Genomic DNA, 13,040 nt, shown 5'->3' with positions numbered 1-13,040 from the left:
TACAAGTGTAAGAATTATAGCAAAAAAAAAAAAAGCCTGTTATGCAAACCAGGTAAAGTGTATAGTAGAATTATTATTGAAAGAATTAAGAGTAAGACAGAAAAATAGGACTGCAAAAGAACAAGGAAGATTTAGGAAGAGTGGATGATGTGTAGATCAAGTGTTTACATCAAAGCACATACAGTGTTCATCATTAAAGCAGAGCAGTTCCCCCTCTCAAACCATGACCACAAAATGGGTCACCCTTTTGCTTTGCAACTTTCAAGGGGAAAATTCACCATGTCTCATTCATGGCAACCTTCAGCTGTGGGAGTGGACTGATGTCCTTTTCATAGTAGATCTCTCTCTCTACCATAGCCCAGAGGTTATGAGCAGTGTTAAAGCCTGGGGAATTTCCAAGGCAATCATCAAATTCTATGTCCATATACTTTGCTAATAAGCAACAGAGTAAAGATCAACATCACAAACATTAACACAAACACAACATTGTTCAACATACAATTCATACACTGCTTCTTCAAGCCTTTTATCATAGGTCATTTTCATATGCTTTCTAGGACCAACTCTTGAGCTTTTATGACTAGCACAAACACTAAACTTAAAAGTTTAGTCTGTGAGTTTGTTCTTGTTTCTGCAGTGTCAGCCACTGTGTTTCTTAATACCACATTCTTCATATACCCGTGTAAATGAGATGCCAGACTCAACCTTCTTTATCAGTTCAAGTTTCTACTTGACCCCAATGGTAATGACACCAAAAGAACGAAATCTGATGGAAAACTGACGGAATTATGCTCTCGCGAAGTTAGCAACCTCGGCGATATTTACAAATTGGCGATTTCACCCACTTTGAGCCCTATTTTCGGCTAATTCCATTGTTCCAGTTGACCGAACTCATAGCTATTTCTTTTGAACTCCATTTTTTCTATCGATTGAGTACAAGAAACTGCCCATTTACCGATTTCAACTACCCAATAACATGGTCAGAAATTTGCAATTTGGCCAATTTCACGAAAATTAAAAAATATGACAATTTCAAAACAGAGTCCAGAATGAACAATGCAGACATTCCTGGCTCTAAAATAACATTTTCTTTGTTCATCAGTCATGCCTCCAGGCCCCTCTGATATTACTCTTGCTTTCTATTTTGAATTTTTATTCAAACAAAAAATAGAAGATTTACTGTTATGCAGACTACTGCAATATTGTAATAATTGTATAAATAATGTCAACCCATTCATGACTGCATATCAGAATGGCTAGTTGGACATTTATTGGACAATGACATCATTTGTTTACTTTTGAACATTGGCAAAAATCAAACATTTCCCCTACTTTGAGCTCCATTTTCAGGTTCTTTTTATAGTAAAACCAATCAAAATCGCCTCTATTTCTATAATATGTTTTCCATTCTATCAAATGAGACCAAGAAATCGAGAATACAACCATAAATACTATACGAAAATAGACCACAAAGTTTGCATTTTAATTAAAAAAATGGTCGGAGTTTTTTTTCTCATTATACACTGCATGTTGCAGGATTTTTTTTATATGGTGCACACTGACCACACAGACCCATTCTCTCACATGTGGGCCTACCAGCTTTCTCCCGCTTGATTTGAAGCCGCTAGAATATATGAGTATATATACGTCAAAAACAGTGGCTCGTAAGACGTATATATACAACCAAAACAGTCAAAGGGTTAACACTGAGAAACACACTTTTCTTATTGACACCACTGTTTGCTTTAGAGGTCATTGCTAGGTATACTTTACTTAACCCTTTGACTGTCGCAAGCCCCTTTCTGAAACTGTCATTCTGTGTCACAAAAGTTTTGAAAAAAAAAAAATTATTTTTTCTTATGAAATGATAGAAAATCTTTTCCCGGTGGTAATGACACCAAAAGTACAAAATTTAGTCGAAAACTCACGGAATTACGCTCCCGCGAAGTTAGCAGTCTCGGCGACACATACGCATTGGCAATTTTGCCGACTCTGAGCCCAGTTTTTGGCCAATTCCGTTGTTCCAGTTGACCAAACTCATAGCTATTTCTTTAGAACTCTATTTTTTCCATCAGTTGAGTACAAGAAACCGCCCATTTACCGATTTGAACTACCCAATACAGTGGTCAGAAATTGACAATTTGGCCAATTTCACGCAAATTAAAAAAGATGCCAATTTCAAAATAGGGTCCAGAATAAACAATGTAGACATTCTTGGCACTAAAATAACATATCCTCTGTTCATTAGTCACATTTCTAGGCCCCTCTTATATTACTATTGCTTTCTGTTTTGATTTTTTATTCATACAAAAAAATACAAAATTTACTGTTATGCCGACTACTGCATTATTGTAAAAATGGTATAAATAATATCAGTGCACTAGTGAAAGAATATTAGACTCCCCAGTTGACGTGTATTGGATGTGTGGTGCAATTTGCTTACTCCTGAACATTGGTAAAAATCGAACATTTCCGCTACTTTGTGCTCAATTTCAAGGTCGTTTTCATCATGAAAGTAATGAAAATCATCTCTATTTCTGTAATATGTTTTCCATTTTATCACCTGAGACCATGAAAACGAGAATACAACGATTAATACCATACGAAAATATACCTCAAAGTCGGCGTTTTAATCCCAAAAAACGTTCATTTTTTTTTTCTCATTATTCACTGCATGTTGCAGGATTTTTTTTATGTGGTTCACACTGACCACACAGACCCATTCTCTCACATGTGGGCCTACCAGCTTTCTCCTGCTTGATTTGAAGCCTCTAGAATTTACACGTTTAAATACGTCAGAAACAGTGGCGCGTAAGACGTATATATACATGTACTACATAAACAGTCAAAGGGTTAATATGTTAATAAGTTCATGTAAAATGCTCTAAGTCCAGGAAAATATTGAGAATGAATGACAAGCATATGCATGAGTGAGCACCAACAATAAGCTATGGGATAATCTTAGCATGCTCATACAATTGAGTGTATGGTTCACTCAGTACTAAAAGTAAGACATATACACTACCTGCCCATCAGAATTAGCAAATGTTTTTGACTTCTTTTTGCCTCTCTTTTTCTGTGGTTGGCTAATCTTGGGCTCTAGGTTCAAGGTGGTGGAAACGTCGAGTGCAGCTTGTTCTGGCAAACCCTGTTGAATAAAGCAACTTTGAGAAGTGGAAAGAAGGCTCCTTGCTCTGATGTCACAACTTTCATTGCTACATCCAGCACTCTCTCTACCATTACCACTACATTCTACGTGACACAGCATGACCTGCAATCCTCCAGGAAGAAGACTTGTTCTGCTTGTTGCTTGATCCAAGAAAGTAACCCTCATATCATATAACTCCAGCCCCCTGTACAAAAACACATGCCAAGGATGCCCAGCTTTCAGGTTCAGACTGTCTCCCCATCATAGATATAAATATACAGTAGGGCCCTGCTTTACAGCACTTCACTTTACAGGATTTTGCTAATGCAGCAGTTTTCAATTATACCCATTCCTCATTTATTCCGACAATAAATATATTCACTACTCCCTATAAGCTAAGGATAAAAATATTTTAAGGTGTGTACTGTACATATATGCATTCTTTAGGCCTAGCTCTATTGCTCACTTAATATATGATACTGTAAGCATATTATCAGGCATTTATATGCATTTGAAAGTGAAAAAAAAAGGGGCGCTATGTTTCACTTGACAGCAGTTGCCTGGAACCTAACCTGCTGTATAAGCAGTGCCTGACTGAATAGCAATTTTGGTGCGATAAATGTGGGTTAAAACTTAAATGTTTCTGCCACTTTCCATTGCACTCTATTATTTTTTCTTCCTGAAGACCTGATACTGAAAATTTATTTATAAGAAAACATGTACTTCTTAACACACTGGCCATCTCCCACTGAGACAGGGTGACCTGAAAAAGAAACACTTTCACCATCATTCACACTTATCACTCGTAGCTTGAACCATCACATGTCGAAGAGCACCTGTACTTTTCACCACCAGGACTCAAGCCCGGTTAACTAATAAACATAATTTAGTTTTGCCAAAATTGTTATTACTGAATCTACAGTCATTTAGCATTCTTTACCATACAAAAGTAAACTCTCCACATATGCAAAACATGAATGTTTACTGAAAATAATGTCTCTAACGATCGTAGCTGCAAATCAGCATTCTTGTAATTGATTGAATCTAAGGTTCTAAAATTATAAATCTAGGACATCATAAGATCATAATAAGCTGGTTTCGTAAGGTATGCCTGTACACTATACACTTACTGGATCGTCAACCACTTCCTCCTCGGCCTCAAATTCCATGTCTAAATCTGGTTCATTAGCTTCGTCAGTTTCATTTTCTTCTTCATTACGCAGCAGAGATTCCACTTCTTCTTTATCTGTCACATCTACCCAGTCGTTATCCTTGTAAACTTCAAGACCGAGTCCTCCACGCTCCTTCTCAGGGACCTCGTCCACAGTGGGCGGTCTGCCGGCCATCTTGCTCTGTGGTGAATAATACGCAGTGATAACCTTAAAAGAATATGTAAAAAAAGTAAAATATACAGGAGGGCCCTGCTTATTATGCACCCTCTTTTTAGTGTCCCACTTTTTCAACAGTTTTCAACTGAGCCATTAATCATTGTTTTTGCTTTTTTTCCCAATTTTTCAGCTTTTTTGCACAACAGCGTAGTTTGAGAGGGGGGCTGGCATACTTTAATGGCAAGCACTGTTAATCACAAAGCCCTATCTTATTACTGTACATAATACTTTCTTTAAGATCTATAGGCTGGTATCCTTCAATAATACTGACCTTAAGATCTACAGGCAAGTATCCTACAACTTACCTTAAGATTTATAGGCAGATATCCTACAACTTACCTTAAGATCTGTGGGCAGGTATCCTACAACTTACCTTAAGATCTGTGGGCAGGTATCCTACAACTTACCTTAAGATCTGTGGGCAGGTATCCTACAACTTACCTTAAGATCTGTGGGCAGGTATCCTACAACTTACCTTAAGATCTGTGGGCAGGTATCCTACAACTTACCTTAAGATCTGTGGGCAGGTATCCTACAACTTACCTTAAGATCTGTGGGCAGGTATCCTACAAGATGGTTATACAAGCTTATAGGCACTGGACAACGGCAGATGATGTGAGCAACCCAACATGCTTTACATTTGTTCTTGGGAGTTTCATCCAGCCCAAAACACCTGAGAGAAGTTTCAGTCTACAATAACTTGATGTGTAGAGAACCTAGGATAACCCAAAAAAGTCAGACAGAGTGACTTATTTCAGTCTACAATAACTTGATGTGTATGGAAGAAATTGCAAGAAAACACCTGACTGCAAATACAAAAAAAATACCAGTGAAAATAGGAAATGAAACCTGACAATATATGTGTAAGCACATGAAAGCACTCGGGTTTTATTTCTTATTGATGTCTATATATTCGATTTTTTAGATGATTAGCAGACAGAGGATCAAGTGAGCACCATTTTTTTGTGCTCTATACTTATACGACCACCAACAATAATAATAGTAATAGTAACAGTAATAATAAAGGAATAATTCTTCATTATACAAAGTTTTTACAAAATTGGATGACATTTAACAATACACATGATAAGCCCCTGACACTGCAGAGCATTCTGGGTTTTGCTCTTCTCCAAGATAATAATATTTCCTCAGGATGGCAATGTTGCCCAACAGCAGAGCAGAATTGGATACAAAACTGAAGCTGTTGACGAGAGAACATAAAAATGAAGGAACACTGCAGAAGGCCTACTGGCCCATACAAGTCAGGTCCTTATCAAAACCATCAATGTATTTGTCCACCCTTTTTCCCAAAGCCACCCAAGAATTTTCTTCAGTACTTCAGGTACCGTACTGATCAAACCCAGCCCTTTTCACTCATATACTATTTGTCTAATCTCTTTTTAAAGCTACCCAAGGTTTAACCCTTTCAGGGTCGAGAGGCCCTCTCCTAAACTTGTTCTCAGGGTCGAAAATTTTTCGGAAAAAAACAAAAAAAATTCTTATTAAATGATAGAGAATCGTTTTCCGATCATAATGACACCAAAAGTATGAAATTTGATGGAAAACTTACTTAATTATGCCCATTTTCCGATCATAATGACACCAAAAGTATGAAATTTGATGGAAAACTTACGGAATTATGCTCTCACGAAGTTAGCGGTTTCAACGATGTTTACGCATCGGCAATTTCGCCCACTTTGAGCCCTATTTTCGGCCAATTTCAGTGTACTAGTCGACAAAAATCATAACTATTTCTCTAGAATTCCATTTTTTCTATCAAATGAGTACAAGAAACCACCCATTTACCGATTTCAAGTATACAATAAAGTGGTCAGAAATTGGCAATTTTGCCAATTTCACACAAATTTCAAAAAATGCCAATTTCCAAATAGGGTCCAGAATAAACAAGACAGACATTCCTGGCACTAAAATAACATTTCCTCTGTTCAGTAGTCATTTTGAATTTTTATTCTCACAAAAAATAAAAGATTTACTGTTATGCAGACTACTGCATTAGCGTAGAAATGGTATAAATAACATCAGCACACTTGTGAAAGAATATCAGACTCACCAGTTGACGTGTATTGGACAAGTAGCATGATTTGTTTACTCTTGAACTTTGGCAAAAATCAAACATTTCTGCTACTTTGAGCTCAATTTCTAGGTACTTTTCATTGTGAAACCAATCAAAATCATCTTAATTTCTGTAATATGTCTTCCATTTTATTAATGAGACCAGGAAAACTAGAATACAACCATAAATACCATACAAAAATACACTGCAAAGTCGCTGTTTTAAACCAAAAACACAGTCGGAGTTTTTTTTCTCATTATGCACTGTGTGCTGCAGGATTTTTTTTATACTGTGCACACTGACCACATAGACCCATTCTTTCATATGTAGGCTCACTAGCTTTCTCTCGCTAGATTTGAAGGCGCTAGAATTTATGCGTACTAGGACGTCAATAACCCTGGCACATAAGACGTACTAGTATGTCGGAAACCCTGAAAGGGTTAAGTTTCTACTACCCTATACCCCTCAAGGAAGGTTCCTTGATGCTGGTGAGGGGCTCTTGATCTAGGGAATTGGAACTGTGCTCCCGTTCCCTGAATTAAGTCTGAATACCTTCCACATTCCCCCACAGGTGCTGTATAATCCTATGGGTTTAGCATTTCCCTCTTGATTATAATAATACAGTAATAATAATAATAATAATAATAATACCCTATAATTCAGACTGTAGGAGAAAAATATGTACAGTGTTCGAGTGCAGGGCTCACAAATCTAGAGTCATCATCCGAATATGTGCCTTGGCCCAAAATTAAATTATGGTAAATTAAACAATTACTACAATTTTTGTTCAAAATGTTTTTTATTATTATTCGTGCTAAACCCATGTAGGTATTTCAGAACAAGACAGTGGAGGCTTGATCTTCCGCCTGCTGAGCGAATGGCAGATGTACTCAATTAGATGTTCTAATGTGTAAAATCTAGTGTTATGGTGATGTGCTAAATAGGTATTGGTATCAATATGGTCATGGAGAGAAACTGATTGCAAATCTTAAGTCATGGATAAAAAAAAAAAAAGTTTGGAAACCACTGTTCTACATCAAGGAAAGATGTTAGAAAAATGCAGAAATAAAAATATAACAAAAAAAGATAAGAATCGAGTACAAAATAATATTCTGGCCTTAAATAACTATTATAAAGCAAATAATGGGATCAACCTTCAAAGTTAACACAAGAAAACAGCTCACAGTTTATAAAATACCTAATAACAACTGCCGTCAATATGTGTGCAGTAAGCACACATCAAGAAACACCTCTATGACCTGAACATTCACTTGATACTCAAATGTCCTTGTGTGCCTCTATTTTACTGCATTAGCTTTATTACTGCCCTGTACTATTCCTTTTGATAAGACACATATATAGATACCTAACTGCTGTATATGTGAATTACTTATCAACTTGTCGGTATTTTATACCATTTCCACATATACTATTCCTCTTGCATGTTTATAGGTAGTGGCACCTAGGTTTATGAAATATAGGAATACAGTGCCTTTTCCAGATCATCCAGTGACTGAAATACACCTAGTTGTGTTCCACAACCTGCACTCCTAACACTACTTTGTCCATGGAAGTAAAGAGGGTAATGTATGAGAGTATAATTATACCAACACTCTTATATGGGTGTGAAGCATGGGTGGTGAATGTTGCAACAAGGAGAAGGATGGAGGCAGTGGAGATGTCATGTCTGAGGGCAATGTGTGGTGTGAATATAATGCAGAGAATTAGTAGTTTGGAAATTAGGAGGTGCAGGATTACCAAAACTATTATCCAGAGGGCTGAGGAGGGGTTGTTGAGGTGGTTTGGACATGCAGAGAGGCTGGAACACAACAGAATGACTTTGAGTGTATAAATCTGTAGTGGAGGGGAAAGCCTGGTAGAGGTAGGCCTAGGAAAGGTTGGAGGGAGGGGGTAAAGGAGGTTTTGTGTGTGAGGGACCTGGACTTCCAGCAAGCATGTGTGAGCATGTTAGATAGGAACGAATGGAGACAAATGGTTTTTAGGACTTGACATGCTGTTGGAGTGTGAGCAGGGTAATGTTTATGAAAGGATTAAGGGAAACCGGCAGGTTGGACTTAGAGTCCTGGAGATGAGAAGTACAGTGCCTGCACTCTGAAGAAGGGGTGTTAATGTTTCCGTTTTATAACTGTAGTGTAAGTGCGCCTCTGGCAAGACAGCGATGGAGTGAATGATGATAAAAGTTTTTCTTTTTCGGGCCACCCTGCCTTGGTGGGAAATAGCCAATGTGTTAATAAGAATAATAAAATGCCATTCATACACACTACTATTCAATCTACATGTCTGAAGCACTCCACTGTAGTGCTGATGCTCATCTCAGGCATCATATTCAATGCCAAAGAGATGTGGAATATTTTAACAAACAAAAAGAAAAATAGCAACATTGTCACTGAATTCAAAGTCAAGCTAAAACAAGCACTGTGTACTTAATTAAATGATGTAGTCAAATTATTCCATCATATCATCCACCCTTTTAACAAATTCTATTTGTAACTTGCCTGTATTGCTGTAATGGTAACTCTATATATTAGCTACACTTTTAAGCTACTTTTATCTATGTTTGCTATATTCATTAAAATTGCTTTTATATATTTTAAATCTATGTAGCTTTCGTGTCTTTAGGTACATATATAAATATTTTCATGCTTTATGAATCTTATATCTTAATTTATAGATTTGCCAAAGTGCTCTGCATAACCAGGGGCTTTCTATGCAAACTGCACTCTTCAATGTTACCTTTGTGAAATAAAATATTAAAAATATTATTTAAGAATGCACCTGACAGTGTGCACACCCACCTGCCTCCCTTGTTACAGTTCAAAATCCAAGGTTGCTTCTTGAAACGCTGATAAAACTGTCGACACGCTTCACAAGCCACAACTCCTGCGATGCGTGTAATACCTCGGTGAATTGAATAGAACCGCGTAGCCTTGCAGACACCACACTCCACTCGTATTCTCTTCATGGCCAACCTTCCCTCCTCTGTATCTGTGCAGAGAATCATATATGTCATGTGTCAAGCAATGCCATTCTTGTTAAAAACTGGTTCAGAGAACCAACAGGTTGATGAATTAGATACTTGTGCAACACTTGGGTATCTTTACTGTGGAAATGTTTTGCCAACCAGTAGCTTCCTCAGTCCAATACAGAGAAGAATGGTGAAACATTTCTACAATAAAGATACCCAAGTGTTGCACAAGTGTCTAATTCATCAGTACCTTCCAGAACTGTCTGCCTTCAATCAATAGCCTTTCAACAGCAACAACACCCCTTCCTCAAAGGAAATAAATATAATAGTTACAGTGTTAAGCATTATTTTGTTAGTCAAGACAGTTTTAATCATTAACTCTATGCCTCCAGAATTATTTCAAACAGCACTCACATTATACATAAAATTAATCCTAGATGTTGTGTAATGAGTGTATACTAGTAATGTGTAGGGAGAGGGTACTACTAGTACAATACAATTTTTATTTCTTTATTCAGTACAAATAATGTACTTTATCTGTAATAAAAACTGGTAGGCACAAAAGAAAGTGACTAGTATGCAATGCAATTCAGGCAAACCAATCCTAATGCTTAAATGTTACTTAAGATTTAGACACGGACTATTAAGTAGGATTTCTTATGCAGTTAAATACAATCATACATACAATATGAAAGGTAATTGATGAACAAATGATTAATTACAAAAGTACGACTTATTATTTCAAACCGATTTAACAGTCTTCAGTTTTGCAGAGGGACTGAATAGAGATGGTGAAGATACAGCACATTATTTACATTACAACAGAAATACAATGGGACAAGAAGCATTACCAATTTTCTATGACTGTAGTTAACTGCATAAGAAATCCTACTGAACAGTCTATGTTTAATTCTTAGGTAGTCTTTAAGCATAAGGATTCATTTGCCCAAAATGCATTTGCATATTAGTGGCCTTCTTCTGTGCCTACCAATGCTTTATTACATGTAAACCACATTATTTATTGTACCACAAAAAGAAATAAAAATTTGAATCTGAATTTGAAGAAAGGCTGGAAGAAGAACAGGGACAGAACTGGATGAAACCTGGTACTGTTTGACGTAGCATACTGCTGCCTCAGTCATGTTACTGAGATGGGGTGTTTTTTAACAATAGCTCTGAATCAATTGGCAGATAGGGGGTCTTTCAATGCTTCAGGCAAAGAATTCCAGATCTTAGAGCATTTTATGCGCATTAAGTTTTTGCATGGAGGGATGTCAAAGAGGATTTTGTGTCTTGTGTTATGCCTGTGTGTTCTGTTGCTGCTATCAAGGAAAAGTTTCAAAGATGTTGTATAATATGAGTGTACCAGTAATGTTATGCTAGGTGTACCAGCAATGTTGTGTTGAGTGTACAAGTAATGTTGTGTAATGTGTAGTGAGGGTGTACTACCAGTAATGAGTAGTGAGGGTGTACCTGTAATGTACCTGTACTGTACAAAGCTTTTCAGGAAGACAAGAACTAGTACTAACAACCATTTGATACTAGTACAAGTATGAAGATAAGAAGAGAGGAATGCAGAGGAGAGAGAGAGATTTTGGGAGATGTTAAGTGAATGTATAGGAGCCTTTGAACCAAGTGAGAGAGTAATTGTGGTAGGGGACCTGAATGCTAAAGTAGGAGAAACTTTTAGAGAGGGTGTGGTAGGTAAGTTTGGGGTGCCAGGTGTAAATGATAATGGGAGCCCTTTGATTGAACTTTGTATAGAAAGGGGTTTAGTTATAGGTAATACATATTTTAAGAAAAAGAGGATAAATAAGTATACACGATATGATGTAGGGCGAAATGACAGTAGTTTGTTGGATTATGTATTGGTAGATAAAAGACTGTTGAGTAGACTTCAGGATGTACATGTTTATAGAGGGGCCACAGATATATCAGATCACTTTCTAGTTGTAGCTACACTGAGAGTAAAAGGTAGATGGGATACAAGGAGAATAGAAGCATCAGGGAAGAGAGAGGTGAAGGTTTATAAACTAAAAGAGGAGGCAGTTAGGGTAAGATATAAACAGCTATTGGAGGATAGATGGGCTAATGAGAGCATAGGCAATGGGGTCGAAGAGGTATGGGGTAGGTTTAAAAATGTAGTGTTAGAGTGTTCAGCAGAAGTTTGTGGTTACAGGAAAGTGGGTGCAGGAGGGAAGAGGAGCGATTGGTGGAATGATGATGTAAAGAGAGTAGTAAGGGAGAAAAAGTTAGCATATGAGAAGTTTTTACAAAGTAGAAGTGATGCAAGGAGGGAAGAGTATATGGAGAAAAAGAGAGAAGTTAAGAGAGTGGTGAAGCAATGTAAAAAGAGAGCAAATGAGAGAGTGGGTGAGATGTTATCAACAAATTTTGTTGAAAATAAGAAAAAGTTTTGGAGTGAGATTAACAAGTTAAGAAAGCCTAGAGAACAAATGGATTTGTCAGTTAAAAATAGGAGAGGAGAGTTATTAAATGGAGAGTTAGAGGTATTGGGAAGATGGAAGGAATATTTTGAGGAATTGTTAAATGTTGATGAAGATAGGGAAGCTGTGGTTTCGTGTATAGGGCAAGGAGGAATAACATCTTGTAGGAGTGAGGAAGAGCCAGTTGTGAGTGTGGGGGAAGTTCGTGAGGCAGTAGGTAAAATGAAAGGGGGTAAGGCAGCCGGGATTGATGGGATAAAGATAGAAATGTTAAAAGCAGGTGGGGATATAGTTTTGGAGTGGTTGGTGCAATTATTTAATAAATGTATGGAAGAGGGTAAGGTACCTAGGGATTGGCAGAGAGCATGCATAGTTCCTTTGTATAAAGGCAAAGGGGATAAAAGAGAGTGCAAAAATTATAGGGGGATAAGTCTGTTGAGTGTACCTGGTAAAGTGTATGGTAGAGTTATAATTGAAAGAATTAAGAGTAAGACGGAGAATAGGATAGCAGATGAACAAGGAGGCTTTAGGAAAGGTAGGGGGTGTGTGGACCAGGTGTTTACAGTGAAACATATAAGTGAACAGTATTTAGATAAGGCTAAAGAGGTCTTTGTGGCATTTATGGATTTGGAAAAGGCGTATGACAGGGTGGATAGGGGGGCAATGTGGCAGATGTTGCAAGTGTATGGTGTAGGAGGTAGGTTACTGAAAGCAGTGAAGAGTTTTTACGAGGATAGTGAGGCTCAAGTTAGAGTATGTAGGAAAGAGGGAAATTTTTTCCCAGTAAAAGTAGGCCTTAGACAAGGATGTGTGATGTCACCGTGGTTGTTTAATATATTTATAGATGGGGTTGTAAGAGAAGTAAATGCGAGGGTCTTGGCAAGAGGCGTGGAGTTAAAAGATAAAGAATCACACACAAAGTGGGAGTTGTCACAGCTGCTCTTTGCTGATGACACTGTGCTCTTGGGAGATTCTGAAGAGAAGTTGCAGAGATTGG

At 37.4% G+C, this 13,040-nt stretch overlaps 1 protein-coding gene across 21 annotated transcripts in view; it reads right to left on the bottom strand.

The window, feature by feature from the left end:
* The window catches only part of LOC128694132 (uncharacterized), a 54,829-nt gene that overhangs the window by 16,678 nt on the left and 25,111 nt on the right, over positions 1-13,040 (bottom strand). For all 21 annotated transcript variants that reach the window (XM_070093707.1, XM_070093721.1, XM_070093726.1 and 18 more), the window contains 4 exons: positions 9,427-9,616; positions 5,080-5,209; positions 4,279-4,500; positions 3,026-3,148 (listed from right to left, as the gene is read on the bottom strand). In XM_070093707.1, the coding sequence (XP_069949808.1) occupies positions 3,026-3,148; positions 4,279-4,500; positions 5,080-5,209; positions 9,427-9,616 (665 nt within the window). The remainder of the gene's footprint in view (positions 1-3,025; positions 3,149-4,278; positions 4,501-5,079; positions 5,210-9,426; positions 9,617-13,040) is intronic.

The sequence above is a fragment of the Cherax quadricarinatus genome, chromosome 43, assembly GCF_038502225.1.
Source record: "Cherax quadricarinatus isolate ZL_2023a chromosome 43, ASM3850222v1, whole genome shotgun sequence".
Classification (NCBI taxonomy): domain Eukaryota; kingdom Metazoa; phylum Arthropoda; class Malacostraca; order Decapoda; family Parastacidae; genus Cherax; species Cherax quadricarinatus.
This window is presented reverse-complemented; position numbering and strand designations above follow the sequence as displayed.